Source organism: Acromyrmex echinatior, chromosome 6 (genome assembly GCF_024713525.1).
Source record: "Acromyrmex echinatior isolate Ae372 chromosome 6, ASM2471352v2, whole genome shotgun sequence".
Lineage (NCBI taxonomy): Eukaryota > Metazoa > Arthropoda > Insecta > Hymenoptera > Formicidae > Acromyrmex > Acromyrmex echinatior.
Window position 1 is genome coordinate 12,205,413 of NC_141857.1, and position 25,634 is coordinate 12,231,046.

Sequence of the window (25,634 nt, forward strand, 5' to 3'; positions counted from 1 at the left end):
ATGATGCTGATACAAAATCGCTAGTATTTCAAGATTATGTTGTTGACAGATGTCCAACCTTACGATATAATGTTTTACATCAGACAATTTTAACCATAGCTTGCTAGTGGCGCCGTCTTTTGTCAAACGGCGGAAACTTATTTGTACACCTAATATATATATATATATATATATATATATATATATATATAAAATTATATATATATATATATTGCAACCGCACTAACGAGCGTGATGCAACTTCGTCGCGCATTCACAGCTGGGATTTCCCTATGTAAGCGGATGACGGGCGTCGTTACAAGACGCGGCAGGAATGGGTCTTCGCGCGATCGCTCTTAGGACACACAATCGCAAAACGATAGTTGGGCGCCAGGCACGAGCGTGCCACTCTTTCTCAAAATTACACGATACTTTCTTCATGCAATATTCGGACGAGCTGTGAATGACGACGGGCTCTCAACTGGTAGCTCAGCCTCGGAAATGGCAGAGGGGGCGGTTCGTAGTCAAGGATAGCGAATCATTTGGAGAAGTGAATAGGGACGGCAATAAAACATACCAGAATTAACAAAGTTAACACGTATATTAAATAAGTCTTCGACTTGAGTTTACATTTGTCGACAATATTGCAGCGATAAGTTCGGATTGAGCGCGATAGCGGCTTTATGCGGGCCCCCAGCTGCACGCTAGACGTATGCACTTCGTTAGATTCCCGCGACACGAGCTCACGCCAGGGATACTCTCGCGAATTATACGAACAAGACTTCGCCGCTTCAAAAATACTACGGAGTTCGACAACGCTCGTAGCGCGGGCACGGCGTGATCTCGTGCGCTCTCGCGCCGCTCAGCTGAGATTCAGGGAAAGATCGAATGTAAACTCGACACTACGCAATCTCGATATGATAGAATACGCACAATTACCAATTGCTATTATAGTTATCGTTAAGCTATGACACAGGGGCCGATGCCCTATTAGACATGCAAATCTTACGCTACAGGCGTCCGAGACGACACGATACGCGACAATATTACGGTATGGAACTTCGACGCAACATGTGATCCGCGATAGAAATTTACAACGACTGACGAGGCTGTGGCCTTGGCGGACGCAGTAGGATTATCCCGATGATAAGGGGCCGTTCCGGGAGGCGACACGTGTATTCGAATCCCGCGAAAATCTAATGCACGGCAATGCCACGTGCACTCACTATCATACGCCCGATAGAATTCCGATAAAACTACGCCTCCCGGATGCGGAAACCGGCGACTGTACAGTTGTGACGCTCGTCTCACCGTGACTCCCCCGCAGGTGCTCGTCCGGGTCGTCTTCGGAAGGCTCTCGTCTGTTTTACGCTCTGCGTCCTTTCACATGCTTTCGTCAAGCGGGCCACAGCACAAGTGCCGGGCGCTAATCCTCCCGGGGGCACACAGGGCTCGTTATCTCCGCGAGGGGGCCTTATCGCGCCTGATTGGCGCGTGGCTCCGCGGCTCCGCTAATCGCGGAAACCGCGTCATGCCCGTGTTGCATGTCCTGGCGCGCGAAATTCGAGAGGCCGCCTCGATCCTTTCGGGCCACCTCGTGGCCTCGAGGTGCCTATTCGGGATTCTCGCCGTCCTTGGGGCGTAGAGTGGCCACCCCCGTCCTGTCATTCCAACTCTCGGTCCGCTTCATGCCTGGAAGAGGGTGCGATAGGAAATGCCTTGCGACAACAAAAAGGGCGTAATAATGAATGATATCACCTGCGTGCGATCCGGGGTCAGGTGTCGTGCGCCCCAGCGGGTCCGTCAGCAGCGGTCGTCTCTCAATTCCCATTCCTGGTCGTTCTTCTTCTTCTCCTCTCCGGTGAGGTGGCGTCTGCCAAGATTGCGGGAGTCGCCGATTCCTATGACCCTCGGTACGGGAATACACAGAAAAAGGAAAACGAAAACGGCGACGTGGAACGCGCAAGGCACGCAACAACGTCGCAGAAAAAGACGCAGGTGCGTCCGCCCCCCAAAATGTGAGAGGACTCAGGACGCTAGACTGTTCGGTCAGGCTATGCGGCCCTTGTGACGGACGGAAAACGTCACGTCACAATATATATATATATATATATATATATATATATATATAACTTACAAGTATATGTGGCGTCTTTCAATCCTGTTCTTCAATATAGTCTAGATTTGTGATTATTCTTCAATATGCATAAAATGTCAGAGAATATCAAGATATGGAATATCAAAATCTCAATGTTATCTTAGCCTAATTAACTGAGATAAATATCTTTAACTCTTTGATTATACAAGAAGGGCAAAGAGCCAATAACATATAAAAGAATTTTAATTTAAATAAGCAAAATTAATATAAAACAATTAAAATAAACAAACGTTTCAATTCCAATCGAGTTATTTTCAATGTAATCTTACAATAATATAAACATCGTTCTAAATTAAAAATCTGTACATGGTCTTACAATATTCTTACAATTCCTTAATATAAAATTTTTCTTTCTGTGTAATATGCTGCGAGTCATTTTTATCAAGAATTAACAAAGTCATAAGAAAATTCTGGAAAAGTAACCGTGTACAAAAAGAATTAATATTAATTACATAAAAATTAGTAATATGATAATGTACCTTAGTAAATATGTTAAGAGTCCAATAATACACAACAAGAAAAAAATGTAGACTGTAATCCATTTCGTGATACAATATAATAGTCTTTTTATTTTATAAGTTATTATAAGCAAATTTGCAAAGGTAACAAGCATCTGATTTGCACGATGTCAAATAATGAAATGTCAAGCAGAAAAACATTATCGAGAACGAAAAACGGCAAAATAGGGGGGAAAAAGGGAGAGAAGATATTAGGAAGGAGAAAGAGAATGTATAATGTCAAAATATAATTCCGGCAAAGACTTCGTGTTTTTGTCTATTTATTCCATGTTTCTGTTTTTTAATATGGACCATTTCAGATATCAATCTTTTATTATATGAAGGCTCTACATCTAATACTCCACTTTAAAGTTATGATTCTCCTCAATACGATGGTTGGAAATCACTGATGGAGATTTTGAGCTTATATTGATATCAGAAACATGTTCATGCAATCTAGTCTTTAATTGTCTTTTAGTTTGGCCAACATAACTGACATCATAATCCTCGCAAGATATTCTGCAGACCACATTTTGATTCTGAACGTGTTCTAAATCATCCTTTCCTCTTTTTATAAAACTTCTTAATGTGAATAGGAATGGTAAAAGTCAATTTACAATTAAATATGTTAACAATAGGTATAAATCTTTCGGATATCGTATTATATGAAATCGTAAAAAATCTCTCAGTGTCATCCTTATTTTTATTCAAATTATTAATCTTATTAATGTGATATTTAATTCTATTATGAATAGTCGAAAAAATAAAACGGACCCATTCTGTAAAAAAATCTTAATAGCGTCAACCAAATTATTTCGTTGGAATTTCGGATGACACAAACAAAAAATCTTATCCACAACCCCATAAATTACACCTCTTTTATGATAAAATGGATGGTGTGAATGGAAATTAAGAAATCTACTGGAAAAGGTTGCTTTACGGTATATATCAAAAATAAGATTTCGTTCTTCAATAATCAACATCGTATCTAAAAAACTTATTTTTCCATCAAGACCAATCTCCATGGTGAACTGCAATCTAATATGCAACGAATTAAAAATATTCAAAATATCACAAACACTCTCAGACGGAGCAGCTAAGACAATATCATCAACGTATCGATAATAAAATAGCAGTCGACAAGGCAGCATTCCGATAGCCATTTTTAAAGTCCTGCATAACCATATTTGCAACAACAGGTGACAAAGGTGAACCCATGGGAGTCCCAAAAATTTGCTTGTATATTTTTTTATTAAAGATAAAAACCGTAGAATTTAAAACCATCCGAAAGGCAATTAAAAATTTGTCCAAAGGAATTTTAGTCTTCTTGGATATAGCATCTCACCTCACAACCACACTATCAGATGTCAAATCTATAGATATATTATTGGGAGTACAAATTAGTTCGGTCCGTTTTCCAAAAGATGGCTCCGGCTGTTGTGAATGGTTCATAGTGACAGCTGATTTTGGCGTTTTCAGAGAGGTTAGACATTTGCTAATAATATTCAGTTTATATTGCTGAGTTTCATACAAAAACCTTGATTTTTACTGTGTTTAAAATGTCGAATTTTGTGTTTACTAAGCAGCATTTGCGGGAGATTCTGCTTTAATTGGAAGAAAAGTGCAGCTGAAGCCCATCGAATGCTTGTCGAAGTTTATGATGACACTGCTCCAACTGATAAATCATGTAGGGAATGGTTTCGACGTTTCAAGGATGGAGATTTCAGCGTTGAAGACAAACCTCTCGCTCTGGACAGCCAAAAAAATTCGAAGACAAAGAATTAGAGGCATTACTCGAAGAAGATCAGAGTCAAACGCAAGAGGAGTTTGCAGAATCATTGGGAGTAACTCAACAAGCCGTTTCTGCACGATTGAGAGCCATGGGAATAATTCAAAAACAAGGAAATTGGATGCCTTATGAACTAAAACCGATGAACTGAAAGGCGATTTTTTACTTACGAACAGCTGATTCAAAGACAACAAAGAAAAGGTTTTTTGCATCGGATTGTGACTGGAGATGAGAAGTGGATATTCTACGACAACCCCAAGAAAAAAAAATACTACGCTAAGCCCGGTCAATCGTTGCCATCGACTTCAACATCAACACCAAAGCCGAACATTCATGGTTCGAAGATCATGCTCTGTATTTGGTGGGACCAAAAGGATGTTGTTTACTATGAGCTGCTGAAATCTGATGATTCCATTACGGGCGATCAGTATCGGCTACAATTGATTCGTTTGAGAAAAAAATGCCGTGCATTGCGAGAAAAACGGCCGGAATACGAGCAAAGACATGATAAAGTTATTTTTCTTCATGACAACGCTCGGCCTCATGTCGCAAAAGTCGTAAAAAAATATTTGGAAATGCTCAAATGGGATGTTTTACCGTACCCGCCGTATTCTCCGGACATTGCTCCTTCTGATTATTGATTGTTCCGAAGGATGCAGCACGATTTGGCAAGTCACTTCTCCAAAATTAGATCGCTTCCAAAGACGAGTCATTTTTTCGAGATGGAATTCGAAAATTGCCTGAAAAATGGGAAAAAGTAGTAGCCAGCGATGGACAATAATCTTTAATTAATCTGTTCATTCATTTTGTTTTGAAGTAAATGCATTTTTGAACACAAAAAAACGAACCGAACTAATTTGTACTCCCAATAGTAAATAGAGATACCACATCCAAGGAAACCAATAGAATCTGGTTCCGTTTGACATCCGTAAGTTTATTAATTAAGTCAAAGCTATTTTTTATAAAACTAGGAGTCTCTGGTATAGAATCTGTAATTATATTATGCAGAAACAATGATAAATTATATAATAGACTATTTAAAGATGAAACAATGATTCTCAAAGGATAGTTTTGTTTATGTATCTTTGTTAAACCATATGCTCTAGGAATGATCCCATCAGTCGTACGCAACTTCCGATACGTCAAGTCTATTAACCCTTTTCCTTTCCACCTACTAAGCATGTTATGTGAATCACTAAGTTTTTTTTGTAGGATCTTTAGTTATCAACTCATGTGTATTTTTATCTGAAAATATCAATTCCATCTTGGATATGTAATCTAGTTTATTTTGAGCAACAGTAACATTACCTTTATCTGCTTTAGAAATTAATATTTCAGGATGATTTCTAACAAATAATTTTGTTGTCTTAAACCAATCAAATAATAATTTATCATTCGAACCAATCCTAGGAAAATCATTCTGAAACTTCTCCAGAATTGAAACCGTATTATTTCTAATGAAATTAATTATATTATTCTGACGACCAATAATATTATTCTCAATATTCTTAATGAACTCAATTAATGTTCTATCAATATTATGTTTAGTAATAGGAAGGCCAAAGCCTTCCCCCAACTGAAGCAGATACTGGACTTCTATAGGAATGTCAATATTGCTCAAATTGAGGAACCATTTGTTATTTAAAAAATCTAGAGGAGCCGCATCTCCAAACAGTTCAGCCGAAATATGTATTTTTTCCATACCCTGTAAAGAAATGTCATTAATGACATTGTTAGATGTAATTTTATTTAGCAATTCATTATTCGAAGCACAAACATAAGAAATTGGCTTAATATTTGCTCTTTTATTTTTCAAATCTTTTTCCTTTAACCATAGAATTTTTTTATCAATTCTTCTTATGTTGAAAAAAGTTAATATTGTCTAAAAATATTTGAAAAATTCGCAAACCATGGAGACTGGCAAAACATTATGGATTTTAAAGGAAAAATCAAAGATGCTCATTCTGATACAATGTAAGTGATTGTAAGAGTCCTTCAATTCTAATTGCAAAATTACTTTCACATTATTAACTTGTATTCTCTGAAGTCTTCTGTAAGAATGACTATTAAACAAAGCTAAACTTCTAATATTCGTGTATCTTTTAAGATGTGGAGAAACTAAATTGTAATTAATGCAAGATTTCAAGAATCTGATGCGAGTTCTAATGTTAACACTCAATTTAATTAGGTTACAAAACTCTTTTAAAAATTGACAAGTTTCAAAACCATATTCATATCGAATATAAGAAAAAGAGAAATTAAAATATTTATGACAATGACGCATTATTTCGCCCGCGTATATAAAATTAAAAGTATTAAAAAGATTCTGTACTTATAACAAAAGATAGTATAGAAGGGCAAAGAGCCAATAACGTACAAAAGAATTTAAATAATATTATATCCAGATTAATTCAGTACGACTGTAATTGTTAATTTAAGTGATCGCCATAAAGTTATGTTTGTATCAATCAAGCATAACATTACTAAATGTCATTATATATTACAAGTCTGAAGTAAATCATCTTGTGCAGACCATGCGTAATATTTAATCAGGTTTACTATGCAGACTATGTGTAACCATGTTTATTATGCTATGTATCTGAATTTACATCTTACTGCCACTTGAATCTTCAAATCACGATATCACTTATATATAAATTACACTTAAAATAATATAATAATCGATTCGGAAAGAGTTAATATTATAAAGTCTAATCTGATAGCATCAGTCTATATTATATACTTACTTCAGTTTTTCCTATTATAAATATTAAGGAAAAGAAGCACAGACACTAATGACGATTTATTCTCACATTACATAAACTGCATTCATTCAACGGAACCTCAAATTCGGCATACCTGTTTTTTGCATATTTTTTACTTATTATATATATATAATTGATCTTTAATTAATTACCTTTATAAAGCCATAGTATTAATGCATAGGAAAAGAGAGAGCTTTCCACATAATTTTCAGCATATGATGTAATCCTCGTTACCAGATTCCTGCAAATATATTGTGATTATTCCTATAAAGTTATGGATGCATCCAAATGATCCTGTTTTTGTACGTCCGAATGTAGAATCTATCGCACTCGATGCGAAGCGAGCATAATGCACCACTGCAGTGCCGGAGATAGAAATGTCTAAGCTCAGCAAAATTAATTAATGCACTTAATCATCTATAAGTCTAATGTCTATATAATTAGCTGTTTCTTGTAAAAACCAAGCATTCACTAAGAATATATACAATGAGCTTATATAGGGTGTCCCACTTAAGACCGGCCACCCGAATAATACCCACAGTTTTGAGGATAGGAAGAAATGCTTGAAATAAAAATTGTTTGGTTTCGAGAGGGGCATCGTATAGTGATGAACATTTTTTCTGGAGGTGCCTAGAAGATTTGAAGGTCAACTTCATTTTTATAAATGGAATTATGTGAATTTTTTTACATAATATGATTCCTCTAATTATTCTGCATATAAAAATATTAAGATAGCGATATCAAAAAATCAATAGTTTACGAGATATTTTATATTTTATTGTGGCACATATTGACATAAAATATTAAATAATTCGTAAACTATTAATTTTTTGATAACCATATCTTAATACTTTTATGAACAGAATAATGAGATGAATCAAATGATGGGAAGAAAATACATAAAAAAGTATTAGATAAAAAAAATTATTTTACCAGCGATAACAGTCCGCTGCAGATGTTCAAAATTGTTGACCGTCTACGGTAAGACATTGTCTAAAACGTTTACCCAGATTGTGTTACACATTGAAGTGTGATCGATTGCACCACAAGCTCGTTGTATGCGTTCCCTCATGTCTTTAGTAGTCAGTGCGTTATGATACACATCTGCTTTCAATTTTCCCCATAAAAAGAAATCTAGTGGTATCAAGTTCGGCGATCGTGGTGGCCATTTATGATTTTCTATTCGTCCAATCCAACGATTTCTGAATTTTCTATTTAAAATGATAGTTATAGCACGTGAATGGGCTGGACAACCATCATATTGGTACCGTAAGGCCTGCCAGACGTCTAATGAGACATCTTCTAATAAGATGGGCAGCATTTCCACTAAAAATTTTTTGTATTTATCACTATTCAATGAAATATGGACCAATAATTTTATTATCAACAATTCCACACCAAACGTTAATTGACCAAGATTTTTGTTTATCAATCTCTCTTAACCACCGTGAATTTTCTACGGACCAATAATGTGAATTACGTAAATTGATTTGACCATAGTTAATGAAAGATGCTTTGTCAGAAAAGAACTTTTTTGAGGAATGTATCATTTCGAAGTTTCCGCAATCCTCACTCACAAAACCTTATGCGACTTTCAAAATCTGTTCCGTGTAATTCTTGATGGAGAGAGACATGAAAAGGAACTTATTACGATGTAGGATCTTTACAATATTACTTCGATTAATACCGCTTGCGCGTTCAAGATATCTTATACTGACATGTGGATTTATGGTAAAACTGCTGCTAAGATATTTATCTTATTCCTTTCATCTGTTACCTTATTAGCTCTTACTCGCTGCTTCTTATCCACACTGCCAGTTTCTTTAAACACTTTTATTTCAGAATAAGCAGAACGCTGGACAAGAGCGATCAGGAAATCTGTTTCCGTACATACGTACAGCTTGCCTTATACAATTATCACTTTCACCATAAGCAAAAATCATATCAATTTTCTCTTCTTTTGTATAAAAAGGCATGATGGAAAAGTAAACTAATTCTTTTCACTGTCACAATGAGGCTGTGCGGATTGTATTCATTGAGTTCATCGGAATTTGTATATTTACACTAAATGACCTTGTTTTGGATAACCTTTGTAGTTTGATTGAAGCAACACACATACATGAATGAACCGGTGTTAGTCGAAGCAGTATTGTTAGTCTCAGCAGTGTTTCGGAAACATTCATGAATAAATTTTCATTTATGTTTTAACGTTACATTTTTGTCTAAAATCACGACAATGTCTTGCCATGGATGGTCATCATTTTGAACATCTGTAGCGGACTGTTATCGCTGGTAAAATAATTTTTTTTTTATTTAATACTTTTATGTGTTTTCTTCCCATCAATTGATTGTAAGTACATCCTGTAATTTAAAATTAATTATATCAAATTAAGCATGCGTCCGTTAGTATATGCACGTGGTGAACGAAGAGATAAAGTTTAAAGATAATAGTAAGTTATAGATATAGGTATAAATATAGTCATCATAAAGATTATGCGATTCGTGAATTTCCTCCGTGTTCAGATCCATTCTTGGAATGCCAACGTTTCATGAAGTCCACTTCATCAGGACGAGGAGCAGCCTGATACTAAGCTATTCCTCCGGGCCGTTTCTTTTATATTACGCTTGGAGTGGTTGGAGGAAAGAAGAGAATTGTGAGAGAGAAGGGGGGAGGGGGAGAGATGAGGGAAATTGGTCTTCAATAACCGGGAGAATGGTTTTCCATATTTTATTTATATTGTAGCCATTATCTCTATTTAGATTGTTTTTGTATCTCTATGGCTTCTCTATACTTTCTTTGGACAATATGATGTAATGTTAGCTATTGTAGTCGTTTTGTCAAACAATATTTGATGTCCTGTTTCGCTGTTGTGATAATGCCTAATAAAAATGTAGTCATTCGATGGGGGATCAAAAAATTCATTCTTTTATCGTCAACATTGTTTTAATTTTAATAAATTCCCAGCATTTATTAAACGGCCAGCAAACAAGAATGGATTGAAATGGATTCAGATTTTCAGAAATATTGATTCACGAATGTTAAAAATGAATGCTTTTCAATCCTGAATGCATTTTTATTCATTTATAGAAATTGCATGGAGTATATTTCTATGCCTTTCAATCTAAAAAATATTAGCTTTTTTTGCATTGTGAATACTGTTCAATTCTAAATTTTGAATAGAAAATGCAATTTTTCAATCCAATTGCATCCAATTGAATCCAATTGAATCCAATTAAATCCAAAAATATATAAAATATGCATTCGGATAGAAAAAAATTTCAATCCATTTTAATCCATTCTCGTTTGCTGGGAGGCTTTAACCACTCAATTTACCTAACTGTGATGTACTTGAAGAAGCATTACCTTGTGTTTGCGTTGACAATAGATTCAATATTTGCTTTTGCCATTCCGAAAACTGTCAAGCAAGAGTATCTTCTGCCCCTTAGTTAACTGTTGCTGGCTTTGTGTTAACGTGTATACGAATTGTTCCTTGTGCTTGAAGTTTCATTGCACGTTCTCGTCTAATCTTAAAGTTGATGATTTTGCCGCAGCGCCAATTGTTGTAACCTTTGCGGATAAATGACTGCGCAATTAACTAAACATCGAATTGTGTGTTTGAACCCATGCAAATATTTATTTCTACGTGTTTTAACTCTAAATACATTCTAAAATACGAATGACTCTTCACGAGAAAAATCCGGATCCACGCGCCCCGTAATCCTGACCGTCGTGCCTCTCCGCCGTCACGTGATGCTCCCCACTCTCTTCTGGCCCAATCCCTAACAATACATATTCGTGCATGAAAAATTTTTTACTATTCATGTCATAATTAATTTTTAACTTAACTATACTTAATTTTTAACCAAACTATATATGCTAATATTTTTAATTTATAATCAATAATCTTAATATTATTTATGTATTATAATTTTAATTACGTTAATAATTTTGTAATAATAATCAATATGATATTTACTGCATTGGTGATATCCTTTTACTTATTCCATATTGATTATTGGCACTGTCATTGTTTATTTAATTTTTTATTCAATATTTAATTTAAGACAGAAATTATAAAGGTTAGAAAGAGAAACTAAGATGCATTATAAAGTATGTCAGACAAGGAAAGATTGAGTATGTTAATTTCTTGATACGAAAAATGTTTCGTGGTTCAGTTGGTAGCCTTTATCTCTCACGAAACATCCATGGATTGGCAGACAGAGAGGATAAAGATTTAGAGAGAGACACACACACCATGTTAGCCCTTTCACCATGGTTTTATTGTTAAACATTCTTATTATAAATAGTGATGCGTTATATTAAAATTCGTGATATACACTCGTCAACAAAGGACTATGTCTATAAGGGAATTTGGATCACGGATGAACATGAGACATGCCTAAAATTTTAAGATATCAAAAGAGAATAAAAAATTCCATGAGCCCAACTTTATAGGAGAAGTTTCCCGAGTGTTAAAACTCCAAAATTCGCTATTATGACCATGTACCATTAGTCTTATCCAATTTCTCTGCATCCACCTCTCCGCTGTAACGGATTGTATCAAAGACATTGAAATAATATCTAAAATATATTTAGTTCATTAATTTGGCTAAGTCCCTGATCGCGATTCATGCCATCATGTCACAAAAATTCGGATTTGTTTGTAATGACGGCGATGGGGCGGGGGGGGGGGGGATGGACAAGCGGCAAATGTACCAATCAGGATAAATCAATCTTTTGTACGGGATCATCCCAAAGCAGTTATTGATTGCGATGAGATTCACTGTGGGCAACGTGGAAAATATTTATTAAACCAGTCGTGTAAACATTTGTTGGCTGGGGAAGTGCTAGATTTCTTGAAACAAGAGCCTAGTAGTTTCACAAGAACCCCATTCGACACATTTAAATATTAAAAATACTGAACCGCAGCCTTTTTGTTAAATCCAATTGGACATTAGTAGGGCATCTTGCAGTCAAAAAGTGTATATTTGGTTGTCCCATAGACATCAACATTGTGTGTCGGAGAACACTCGCGTTCAGATTGCGAACCGAATAAATATTTGTGGACAGAGGTTCCTATTAACCGCCTTTGGCGTATTCAATAGATTCCTCATCTAATGATTTTCGAAATGCTGCTGCTTTTCATAATATGTTTCATTTAGTCATCATATCAGACGCTGAGCATTCGAAAGAGATTGCACAACTTATGTTAGATCGATTGCATAAACCAAATCTGTTATTTCGATTAATCCAAGAACAAAATCTGAACATATGAGTTAGAAGGGTTTCTAGTACTGACAGACGACGATTTGTATAAGATTAGTCTGGGATCATATCAAATTAAACAAACCAGATATACATATAGAGAACATGGTTACTACGGGACGACATTTTATATAGATAAGTCATGATGTTGAGGCAACAAATCTTGCTAATTATGGCATAGCCGTACATGATGCTTTTCTCAAAATTCGAATACAATGTAGACATATGAATCGTACTCTATTATGTGTACGTTTTGGCAGAACGTGATGGTGAAGGAGATCAAGCCATTCCAGAATATTATTGTTCTTGCAAAAATGGCTGTCGGTTGGGTGTTGTGTGCACATAATAACATTTATATGATATCTGGGATATGTCCAACACTCTGACGAAGATCATATGCCAGCAAGAACAATTAATGATGTTTTTTTTACTTTTAGAAAGAGTTCCGATGAAGAAGCTGAAGAGAGATGAGATCCATATATTATCCATATTTCAATTAGGGAATTAAAACCTTTTATTTCATACTTTGAGTGTCTCTCTCCTCTCTTCGATTAACATATTACTTATATACAGGGTGTCCCATTTTAATTGCCCACCCCAAATATTTCGAAAACTACACATCCTAGAAGAAAAAGTTTTAGACAAAAGTTTCGAGGGGGGCATCCAACAGTGACCTTGACCATGACCGTTATCATGGCCGTCAAGGTCATTTCAAGGTCAAGTCAAAATTTTCAAATGGAACGCCCCTTTTTTCACACCGCAATTGGAAAGAGAAAGAAATTTTACGTCCGAATATGACCTTGACCGTGACCTCAATGTCAAGATCATGTCAAGATGAAATCCAAACATCTTGAAAACTATGTGCAAAAATGTTCGACACCAAAGTTGTGAGGTTCGGCGGAGGTTACTTAATGACCATGATCATGACCTTCAAGGTTATTTCAAGGAATTAGAAAGAGGAGGAAATTTTACGGGTCTGAATTTTGTGTGATCATAAAAGCAAACTCCCAATGAAGGACCATTTTATGAAAATTAACCCTTACTCCGTAGCCCTTTGTTTCGGCACCTTAAATCTGTAAACCATGGTCTTTTAGATCCTGTGCCTTTTTTAAACGGTAAAAATGCTTTGAAAAATCTGCAGAAATTCATGAAGCTTCTTAAAACCCTCAACTACAAATCCCAATTAAATATTTCGGGAAAAATAATTTTTTTATACATTTCTTACTTGAAGAAAGTGGAAAAACCTATGGAAAAATCACTTGCTCTTGCACTTGCGGCAGGGTCTTGTAGACCCTGGGTTACAGGTTAAGGGTTAAAGATTTACATTAGTGTTAACCGACGTGTACGGCATAGAGGTCCGAATGGATTTCACACGTCATTGGCCTTGAAAAGGGCCGATATTAGTCAGCAGTTGATGGACCATGTAAATAACTGAATGCCAATAAAGGCCAGATGTAATTAAGCATCCAGCCAACAAAGGGAAGATGTAATGGAGCATCCAGCCAACAAAGGCAAAATGTAATGAATAATTCAGCCAATAAAGGCAAGATGTAATGGAGAATCTGGATAATTTACACAATATCCAGCCATCAAAGGCAAAATAAAGTGTACAACCCAACCAATAAAGGTAAGATCTAATAGTGAAATTGAATAAGTTAGGAAATGCCCAAACAACCATGGCAAGATGTATCAATCAAGTTCAGGGATCTATTTTAAATGTTCAAATGCCTCTCCATTCACTTCCATGCATTTGTTAATTCTTCTTTGGAAGGAATTTCTTACATTTTGAAGAAAAGTTGGAGGAATATCTTGGCATGCCCTTCGAATTCTGTCCTTCATATTTTCCATTGTTGTGGGTTCCGTTTTATAGACTTTCTCTTTGAGATATCCCCAAAGAAAAAAATCCAAAGGAGTTAAGTCCGGTGATCGTGGTGGCCAAATTTGCGTAGTACTTCCCAGATCAATCCATCTGTTTGGGAATCGCTCATTTAAGTAATTTTTTACTTGTCGAGATCGATGTGCCGGGGCCCCATCTTGCTGGAACCACATTATTTCCTGAATATTATGAAGTACATTTCTTAAAAGATTTGGTAACTCAGTTCGAACAAAATCTAAATAGTTATTACCATTTAAATTTTCCTCAAAGAAATATGGTCCCACAATGTAATCATCCACAATGCCAGCCCAGACATTAAGCGACCATTGACGTTGGAACTCCTTATGTCTTTTCCAGTGTGGATTAACATCTGCATAATAATGCATATTATGCCTATTAACGTCACCTCTATTGGTGAAGGTGGTTTCATCGCTGAACAGTACCTTTGCAACGAATGCTGGATCTGCTTCCACCTGGCCTTGCACCCAGTTGCAGAAAGCTAAACGTCGAGGATAATCAGTCTCTTCTAATTTTTGAAGCATGTGAATGTGATAGGGATGGAATTTTTGAGCCTTCAGGATTCGATTGGCCGTTGATTTTGGGATACCATGCCTTTTTTCTATTTCTCTTGTTGACATATGAGGATCCACAATAGCAGCTGCCACAACAGCTACAGATTTTTCTTTACTAGCACCTGATTTTCGTCGCTCTCTTTTTAGACTTCCGTTCTCAGCTCTGGTGCAAAGCCTTTTTATAGTCTTCCTATCAGGATGACGCATGTTCGGATATTTTTCAGCATAAAAGCGCGCTGCTAGTGAATAATTATGCTCAGCTCGACCAACTTGGCGAATCATATCAACAATTTCATTAGGCGGATAATCGCCCATGATACGGTTTACAGAAAAAAAAGACAGAAAAAAATCTAAAATAACCGTTAAACTACTACAAACAACAGAAATCCAACTGCTGACTAATATCGGCCCTTTTCAGGGCCAATGACGTGTGAAATCCATTCGGACCTCTATGCCGTACACGTCGGTTAACACTAATGTAAATCTTTAACCCTTAACCTGTAACCCAGGGTCTACAAGACCCTGCCGCAAGTGCAAGAGCAAGTGATTTTTCCATAGGTTTTTCCACTTTCTTCAAGTAAGAAATGTATAAAAAAATTATTTTTCCCGAAATATTTAATTGGGATTTGTAGTTGAGGGTTTTAAGAAGCTTCATGAATTTCTGCAGATTTTTCAAAGCATTTTTACCGTTTAAAAAAGGCACAGGATCTAAAAGACCATGGTTTACAGATTTAAGGTGCCGAAACAAAGGGCTACGGAGTAAGGGTTAATTTTCATAAAATGGTCCTTCATTGGGAGTTTGCTTTTATGATCACACAAAATTCAGACCCGTAAAATTTCCTCCTCTTTCTAATTCCTTGAAATAACCTTGAAGGTCATGATCATGGTCATTAAGTAACCTCCGCCGAACCTCACAACTTTGGTGTCGAACATTTTTGCACATAGTTTTCAAGATGTTTGGATTTCATCTTGACATGATCTTGACATTGAGGTCACGGTCAAGGTCATATTCGGACGTAAAATTTCTTTCTCTTTCCAATTGCGGTGTGAAAAAAGGGGCGTTCCATTTGAAAATTTTGACTTGACCTTGAAATGACCTTGACGGCCATGATAACGGTCATGGTTAAGGTCACTATTGGATGCCCCCCTCGAAACCCTACAACTTTTGTCTAAAACTTTTTCTTCTAGGATGTGTAGTTTTCGAAATATTTGGAGTGGGCAATTAAAATGGGATACCCTGTATATATCACTTATAACTATTCATTTAAGGTCCAAAAAGGGTTTTAGTTGTATTCGTCAAGATTGGACATATTTCAGATACTAGATGATCCGAGAAATCGAAAACCAGTCCTACATGGTACACAATACATGGTCATAATAGCGAACTTTGAACAGCTGTAGCATTCAAGGAATTCATTTTACAAATTTATGCATATGGAACTTTTTAATCCTTTTTTTATGCTCTACAATCCTGAGTCTCAATGCTATTCAGTCTGGGCCCAAACTGGGCATAATCCTTATCGCATAGGATATCAAAATTTTGCATAAATTCAAATAGACGTAACTCCGCAAAAAATAGTCGTTTCAAAGTTTTTTTTCAAATATTCAAGAATAAAGTCTGTACTTTGTGAAGCTTTCAACGATTTTTTTTTTAAAGAAATTTGTTTAGTTTAACGCTCTCTACGGAGTGGAATAAATTTTTCTCGTAAATATCATGATAATCAAAAGTATGGACTTTTTTTTATAAATTAAAAAAAAATTAAACTATACGAATTTTTTTCGTGAAGATACAATGTATCAAACTTATCTATACTTTTATTCAATTATTGCCATCATTAGCATTACCCAATGCGCACTAGGGGGAGGTTGCTGGTCTGATTTTGCGCGCGCGTTGTGTGTGTGGGGAGGGGGAATATATTTACTCTTTAAAATTAGGTATTTCCGCCTCATCTTTGAATGATCTCTTATAAACGTGTATTCATGCAATTTTTAATTGAAATCTGAGGAATTTCCCATCATATTCGATGCATTACTACTTCCAGTTCCTGCAGATTTGTTAGCTCTTCCTCGAACCTTCATAATCTTCTTCATATCATATATCCCATGTTTATTGGAATTCAAATTCGCGCTCATTGGTGGATGTGGCAGCATCTCATTGCTTTATCTTGATATAGGACAATGTTCACTCACATAGCCAGAATTGCAATTAACTTTCTCGAAGAAAACATCATCGAGATGTTACGACATCCATCAATGAGCGCGGATTTGAAACATGTATGGGATATGATGGAAAGAAAACTACAAAGATTAGAGGAACCGCCCACAAATCTGAAACAACTGGAAGCAGCATTGCATCGAATATGGTGGTAAATTTCTCAAGCTTCAAATAGAACTTGCATGAGTATACGTTTACAAGAGATAATCTGAAGGAAACACAAGAGATAATCTGAAGGATACACAATTCTAAAAAGTAAATATATTTCCACATATCTACACACGCACGCACGCACGCACGAACGCACGCACGCATGCACGCACGCACGCACGCACGCACGCACACACATTTAGTGAGACAACTTATATGTAGTACTATTTATAACTCATTTATTAATTTTTAAAGACAAGATAAATATATTATTTTTTTCTTTAATCAAATAATTATTGTGTTATTTAGATTAATGTAATCAATGATCTACCAGTTGGTCAAACTTTGATGGATCATATATTAACTGGTCTTGACTTGATTGTGCTTAATGCAAGTCTTGGATTAAATCTTTCGGATATCTTTAATCCTATGTCAGCCCTCAATTACTTCTTTTTTGGGAAGGGTAAAACAAATATATTAATACGTATAAAGTGTATGCGAATGCTTGTCATATTTTTCTCAAAAGTAGCATTATTTTTTTGTTTTTGTTACGGAGTAAAAAGAAGGAGTTGTATCCACAACTCACGTAACTCTTAAGTGAGGTTCAACTTATTTTTCATTTCTTTCCAATTTTAGAATTGAAGAAAGACAATAAATAAGTTGAACCTCGGTCAAGAGTTAACTGTAAGTTGTGGAACTGGGTCTTATCCAATCCAATCCGTTCTCGTTTGGTGAATAATAACTTATGATTGCGCGTGCATATATTTTTCAATAAATATTGATGTATTCACTTTTTGATCAAATAAAATAAAGTTTTATAAAATTGGAATTTTGCACTAATAATAAAATATGCATACATGTGTATTGTGTATGCGTTATCATGTGGTACATACTTCCAACTTTTTCCGCAATGGCATTCAAATTGCATCGTCTCCATGTGTTTTTCATGTATTTTCTGAAGCCATGTTTCGAGGCTGGGTTTCATTCTCGAGTTTGATCTTTTTTTTACTCCGTAGTTTTTGTGTTTTATATATAACTAATAGATACATAGCAGCGAATGGATAAAATATTGTTATAATATTACAAAAAATTTTGAAAGATATGTATTATATGTTTTATTTCAAACGTGTGAAAGATACAGAAAAATGTTAGTGAAATAATTGTTTACTATTGTAATATTACTATTGTAAGGTAAAGCTATATTGATAAATTAATAGTTTACGAGATAGTTTATTTTATACAGGCATTTTGATATGAAATATATTAAATATCTTGTGAACTATTAATTTGTTTTATAATCGTATTTTTATGAACAGAATAATGAGATAAATCAATTGAGGAAAAGAGAACAAGGTAATTATACAAATTAGCAGATTCCCTCCTCCCCGATGACTTTGACATATGTTGTCAAAGCTATGACCTTGAATAACTTCCGATAGATTTTAACTATTGCTCGTTATTCATTAAAAAGTTATTATACAAAATAAGTTTAAAAAATATCATCTTTTTTTCATTAGTTAAAATAAAATTCTGCTTTAATGCTTCTGAGTACTCAGCTATAAGAACTCCGCGTTGACGGTGGCAACACAGAATCAAACGGCGGCCTGGCGTAACCGGTAGCTATATACAATATATAAGTACAAGCTCATGTCTGTGTGCTCGCCTTCGGCGCACTAAGAGCGAAGAGACAGCGAGAGAACGTCCATCCTTCTCGCTCTTGTTTCAAGCGAGCGAAAATGCTTTCTCGGCAATCTCGGCCGCTCAGCGTGTATCAATAAAGGGGCCGTCTAAATAATATATAAATTTTAATAAATTGTAGTAATAATGTATCCCTTCTATTAATCCAGAATATATAATGCCTAATTTCTTCACTTGCAGATAAGTTGCGGATAATTTTATCCAGGAGATACCTCCATTGTAATCTGCGAGATATTTCTTGGATAAAGTTAGCTAGAGTGAAGAAATTGAACAAATTATGTCAAAATGCAACAATTTACGAGATATTTAATGATTTACAATTTTTCATACACCTCGTTCATAGACCCGCATAACAAAAACTTCGTGTGATCGAGTTCATAAGATAATCGGAACACTGGAAATACCAAGTTCGAATCCTGCTTTTTTCCATAGTTTTTTAAAAATAAGTAATCAAGTTCTCTGGAGACGTTTATTAATAATTAGTAATAAATGTATTAGGTGTTGGAATTAATTCGTAGCGTTTTTAATGAAAGAATGTTATTTATTTCACATGAGCATTAAAAAATACATTAATGAAAGTACTTCCCATCTCTTGTAAAACGCTACGAATTAATTCCAACACCTAATATATTGGGGCAAATATATTTTCATATAATTTTTGAAATAATTCGTGGACATTTTAAAGTAACAACTATAGAAAAGAAACACATTTCGCTTTTTAATTGACAAAAAATTATTTTAAAATTGTACAACATATATGAGGGCAAATCAATAAGTACCCGTGTTTGAAGATAGACTGCATTGCTGATGCAAGTTGCAATGTTAAAAATGATATGTCGTAATATAATTTTATTACACATAGTTGAATTTGTAAAAAAATAATCTTTAATTTGGTAAAAAAATTGAAAATTTAAGAAAATTACAGGTGGTGGATGTATTTTATTAAACAGAAAAATAAAAAAATTTTTTTTTCTTTATAGCAGGTTTTTAATATTATCTCGTCGGTGCCATGTACATCTTTCAAACGACGTCATATAAAATTTCAAAGTGATTCATGTGATAATTTTGATTTGACAGCAATTCGTAGTGAACGTGTTTGGTATTTTTTGATATAATGGAAAAAGAGCAATATCGATATAGAAAGCATCCAATGTTTTGTTTTCATTTCTTCGCACGTTTTTCCATCCAAAAATAAAAAGCGAATCACGGATCGATATTGATATTGCTATGGATATTGTTATCATCTATCGATATTGCTCTTTTCTCATTATATCAAAAACATTAAACACACATTCACTACGAATTGTTATCAAATTAAAACTCGCATGAATCACTGAAATTTTGTATGGAATCGTTTGAAAAATGGTAATACACGATGGTATCGACGAGATACTATTAAAAACCTACTATAAAGAAAAAAATTTTTTTAATTTTTCTGTTTAACAAAATACTCCCACTCATAATTTTCTTAAATTTTCAATTTTTTAAATCAAATTAAAGATTATTTTTTTACAAATTCAACTATGTGTAATAAAGTTACATTACGACAAATCATTTTCGAGAATTAATTATTAACGCTTCTGTATATATGCTATCCATGCTCATATGCGTAAGTAATTGACGTCGGAACAATAACATATATGAAAAGATGTCTTAAATAAAATTTGTATTTAGGTTTTTATATGTGTGTGTGTGTATTTAGATTTTGTAAATATATAATATTTTTAATATATACAGGATGCATCCAAAATCCGGACAAATCGAACAATTTCTTTAAACAAAATGTTTTTAATGAAAAATTAAATATTACAAAAAATCCTTTTACATGCCACTTGAGGGATTCCTGTAGAGCCCATTAGGTTGAATGACGGCCTCTATTTTTGATCTGAAGCGTTCGCACGCACGCTGTAATGTAGCGCTGTCTATGCCAACGAATGCTGCCTCACTAGCGGTTCTTAATGACGTCACATTGGGATGTCGAGACTTGTTTGTGACTCTTTCAACTACACTTCATACGTAGTAGTCCAAGGGATTTAAATCTGGGCTTTTGGGAGACCAGTATGGGAGCCGAGGTGAACAATTCGGCTTGTCCTGGCAGTCCTAGAGAGCATCTATCGTATCTTTAATGTGTACGATTTGTATCGAAGGTCCTCCTCGACAATTCGATGCATTGTTGATTCGCTTACACCAACAATCAATGCTAATTTTCGCAATGATTGCCCTGGGTCATCTGAAATCAGCGCTTGAGCCCTTTCAATGATTGCGGGGGTCCTCGCAGTACGTTTTTCGAGTGACTCTTCCTCTCATACTAGAATTTTCGTTGGACTGTTCTAAAGCCGTGCATTTTGCCACAACGTCATAAATGGTTAATTTCGTTCTTTATTCAAAGAACCGAATTATTTCCGTTGCTGAGCGTCCAGCGCGAAGGCCTTCGATGATCGCGCCTTCGATTATACTCCGCACTTGGTTTCAACTTCGAAGCCATTTTGAGAATATGACTGTTTACTAGAAGCATCAGGCTTTCTCAGACGCCAACAACAACCTCTGGTGGAAGTACATTATAGCGGAAAATTTAAATTGAAATTTGTTCGGATTTTGGTGACGTACCCTATATATATATATATATATATATATATATATATATATATATATATATATATATACAAGGTGATCCAAAAGTATGGAAACGGCCAAATAACTGTGGAGGAATGCACTTTGGGGAAAAAAGTTTCAGACAAAAGTCTTAGGTTTTTTTCCTGGCTATTCAATCGTGACCTGAGATTTGACCTTGACCGTGACTTTGAATGTCATTTCAAAGTCAAATTTACTTTTTTAAATAGGAACACATATTTTTGACCACAGGAATGGAAACAGCGGAAAATTTTATGTCCGCCAGTGACTTTGATCATGACCTTGACCATGCCCTTGAAGGTCAGTTCAACGTCAAGTTGACATTGTCAATGGAAATTCCTGTAAATTGGTATCTAGTGGTTTTCGGAGTCGCTGATTATGATTTTGAAGTCGATTTTCAAAAATTCAAGATGGTGGATCCAATATGGCTGACGAAATTTGAAAAAACTATTGAATTTTTCTGTAAATTGGTATCTGGGGGTTTTCGTGATCGCTGATTACGAATCTGAAGTCCGTTTCCAAAAATTGAAGATGGCGGATCCAATATGGATGGTGGACGAATTAAAAAAAAATTATTGAATTTTCCTTTAATTTGAATCTAGGAATGTTTTGTGTTGCTAATAACGTCTAGGATCTGCTATACCTGAAAAAGTAAGGTACACCCAGGATGTGCCACGGGGAGACTCCTAAATACGATTTACATCCCATTTTTTTTTAACTTTTTTTATTTTATTGTTTTTTTTGGTTTAAAAAATTTTTTTGTGTTTTTTTTTGTTTTCTTTTTATTTTTTATGATGAAGTGAGCACCCAGCCAACTAAGGTAAGTGTTAATGTAGCGAGTTAAGATGATCTTTGTACACAAGCTTTTAAGTGTGTCATCTTAAAATTACTCAGGTAATTAATCAGGTCGTCCAGTAACAATATCCAGTGAATTAAATCAGTTAAATGTGGCTCTCTCTATTACGGAAGATCCTCATAATACAATTCGAAAATTGCAGCAGCAGCATGATTTATTTTATGGTTCGGTGCAACGGATTCTAACAAAAATGCTGAAATTCCATCCTTACAAAGTAAAGCTTGTACAAGAATTAAATGACGATGATCCTGATAGGCGCGTACAGTTTGCGGAGTTGATGATGAACAGGATGGATGCTGACGCTAATTTCTTGAAGCGCATCGTATTTTCAGATGAAGCCACATTCTTTCTGAATGGTAGCATCAATAGGCATAACATGTCTTATTGGAGTGAGAGCAACCCAGAATGGATTATCGATAGTCGCTCCACTCAATATCCTCAAAAAGTGAACGTATGGGCCGGAATTATAAACAATACGATAATTGATCCCTTCTTCATTGAGGGTAATCTTGATGGACGAAAATATGAGGAGTTGTTGAGAAACTAAATTGTCCCCGCTATTCAGGTCTTTGCAGGGGTTCATTTCGATCACACTTGGTTTCAGCAAGATGGTGCAGCACCACATTACGCAAGAGATATTCGAAATTACCTACAAGAAGTGTTCGTAGGCAGGTGGATAGGTCGGCGAGGAGTGATAGAATGGCCAGCGAGATCACCAGATCTTACGCCACTTGACTACTTCTTATGGGGCTATCTAAAGATAGAGTGTATCGGACAAAACCGGCGAATATTGAGGAACTTAAATAGCGAATACGCGATGAAATCACTGCCATTGAAGAAGACATGATTGAGAGGGCAGTATCAAGTTTTTACGATCTGATGGCGTTTTGTCAAGAAGTTGACGGTAATCACTTTGAACACAAGCTTTGAAGAGAGTAATTTTAAGATGACACACTTAAAAGCTTGTGTACAAAGATCATCTTAACCCGCTACATTAACACTTACCTTAGTTGGCTGGGTGCTCACTTCATCTTGCCTTAGTTGGCTGGATGCTCACTTCATCTTGCCTTAGTTGGCTGGGTGCTCACTTCATCATAAAAAATAAAAAAAAAAAACAAAAAAAACACAAAAAAATTTTAAAAACCAAAAAAAAACAATAAAATAAAAAAAGTTAAAAAAAATGGGATGTAAATCGTACTTAGGAGTCTCCCCGTGGCACATCCTGGGTGTACCTTACTTTTTCAGGTATAGCAGATCCTAGACGTTATCAGCAACACAAAACATTCCTAGATTCAAATTAAAGGAAAATTCAATAATTTTTTTTTAATTCGTCCACCATCCATATTGGATCCGCCATCTTCAATTTTTGGAAACGGACTTCAGATTCGTAATCAGCGACTCCGAAAACCACTTGATACCAATTTACAGGAATTTCCATTGACAATGTCAACTTGACGTTGAACTGACCTTCAAGGGCATGGTCAAGGTCATGATCAAAGTCACAGGCGGACGTAAAATTTTCCGCTGTTTCCATTCCTGTGGTCAAAAATATGTGTTCCTATTTAAAAAAGTAAATTTGACTTTGAAATGACATTCAAGGTCAAATCTCAGGTCACGATTGAATAGCCAGGAAAAAAATCTAAGACTTTTGTCTGAAACTTTTTTCCCCAAAGTGCATTCCTCCACAGTTATTTGACCGTTTCTATACTTTTGGATCACCCTGTATATATATATATATATATATATATATATATATATATATATATATATACATACACATAACCTTGTTATTATTTCTTTAACATTTAATTTCTTCCATGAAAAATTAAAAACAATTTTATTCTAAATCCATTGTTTTATAATAAAATTATTATATAAGATTGAATCTTTAAAAAATAAATTTTTTTTAAATTGTTGCATTTAAAATTACATTGAAATGTTAGATCTCACGTCTGAAAAATTTGTCACTTGTAAAAAACTATACAAGTTTTACTTAAGACATTTTTGTATATATCTTATTGTTCCGACTGGAACAATAAGATCTAAACTGGAAACACCTGTCTGTGGCTCGGGAAGCAATTGAAAAAAGAAATTATATTGCAAATAATTTGTAAATTAAGTATATAAAGTAATGAAAATAGGGTTAAAGTATGCAAAGTAAATAAAGTGTACAAAGTAAACAAACATATGTATGTAAAAATGAGAGGAAAATTTATTATTAATAACAATACATAATTACATTTTTGTAAGAAATTATTTTAAAAGTTCGTTTCTTTCCCTTTGAATCGAATTGTTTTTTTCGGCTCTTTTTGTTAACTATTCCGCACTACATCACTTTTATTCGTTTCTCCTCAACTACAACTAATTTTTTTTTACATTGTAAATCTCCTTTGAATCTCGCCTTTTTTGGCCACTTTTTAATAAAGTACAACGTTCGGAAACTGAATTTGATATTTCTGCTGAACTCGGCCTATAAATATTCATTTTCTAACGTGCAATTATTAGGTGTTGGAATTAATTCGTAGCGTTTTTTAATGAAAGAATGTTATTTATTTCACATGAGCATTAAAAAATACATTAATGAAAGTACTTTCCATCACTTGTAAAACGCTACGAATTAATTCCAACACCTAATAGAATTAGTATTATTGATATCGATATCTAATTCTATAAATGAATCAGCAGCAATCGGATTAGACAATGGCGAAGATTTTGCATTCGAATGTGGATACGAAGTAGAAGGAATGCGGTTCATTGAGAGGCTACTTGGAGAAGGCGTGGATCAGCTGAAATTTGTTGATATGCTGTTTGGTTTTGACATAGTTATAAATATCTATTCTGTGACTTGTCTGAACGAAGATATTGTCGAACTGATGTATGAAAAAAAATTTCGACTCAATAGGATGACATCTGCTCCCGCAACATGTTGAGGGAGCGATGTGGAAAGTACGCCAGCGGATAATTCCGTAGCACTCTCCGTAATGTTCTCTTTACTGCTGAATGCGTCAATTGATAATACATGATTAGATAACAACTAGGTAATTTATGATATAAATTTATGTAAACATTCAAGATAAGTATAATAAATGGATAGTATATAAGAATATTCACGAAGCAGTTTTACGTTTAGTCAGTGCAGTAGTTTTGTCATAATTATGTCTGTGCAATTTGTTAAATTGCTT

General features: G+C 34.9%; 1 protein-coding gene and 1 long non-coding RNA gene across 11 annotated transcripts in view; both read left to right on the forward strand.

Moving 5' to 3' along the window:
* The window catches only part of LOC105148554 (glucose dehydrogenase [FAD, quinone]), a 151,801-nt gene that overhangs the window by 56,560 nt on the left and 69,607 nt on the right, over nt 1–25,634 (forward strand). For 9 of the 10 annotated variants that reach the window (XM_011060343.2, XM_087406772.1, XM_087406773.1 and 6 more), the window contains one exon: nt 17,577–17,730. The exons of the other annotated variant lie outside the window; for it this stretch is intronic. In XM_011060343.2, coding sequence (XP_011058645.1) covers nt 17,577–17,730 — 154 coding nt within the window. The remainder of the gene's footprint in view (nt 1–17,576; nt 17,731–25,634) is intronic. 10 annotated transcript variants of the gene reach the window in all.
* On the forward strand, nt 222–9,127 carry LOC105148552 (uncharacterized). The gene is made up of 2 exons (XR_015545280.1): nt 222–3,575; nt 3,648–9,127. It is a non-coding gene; the product is annotated as an uncharacterized LOC105148552 (long non-coding RNA).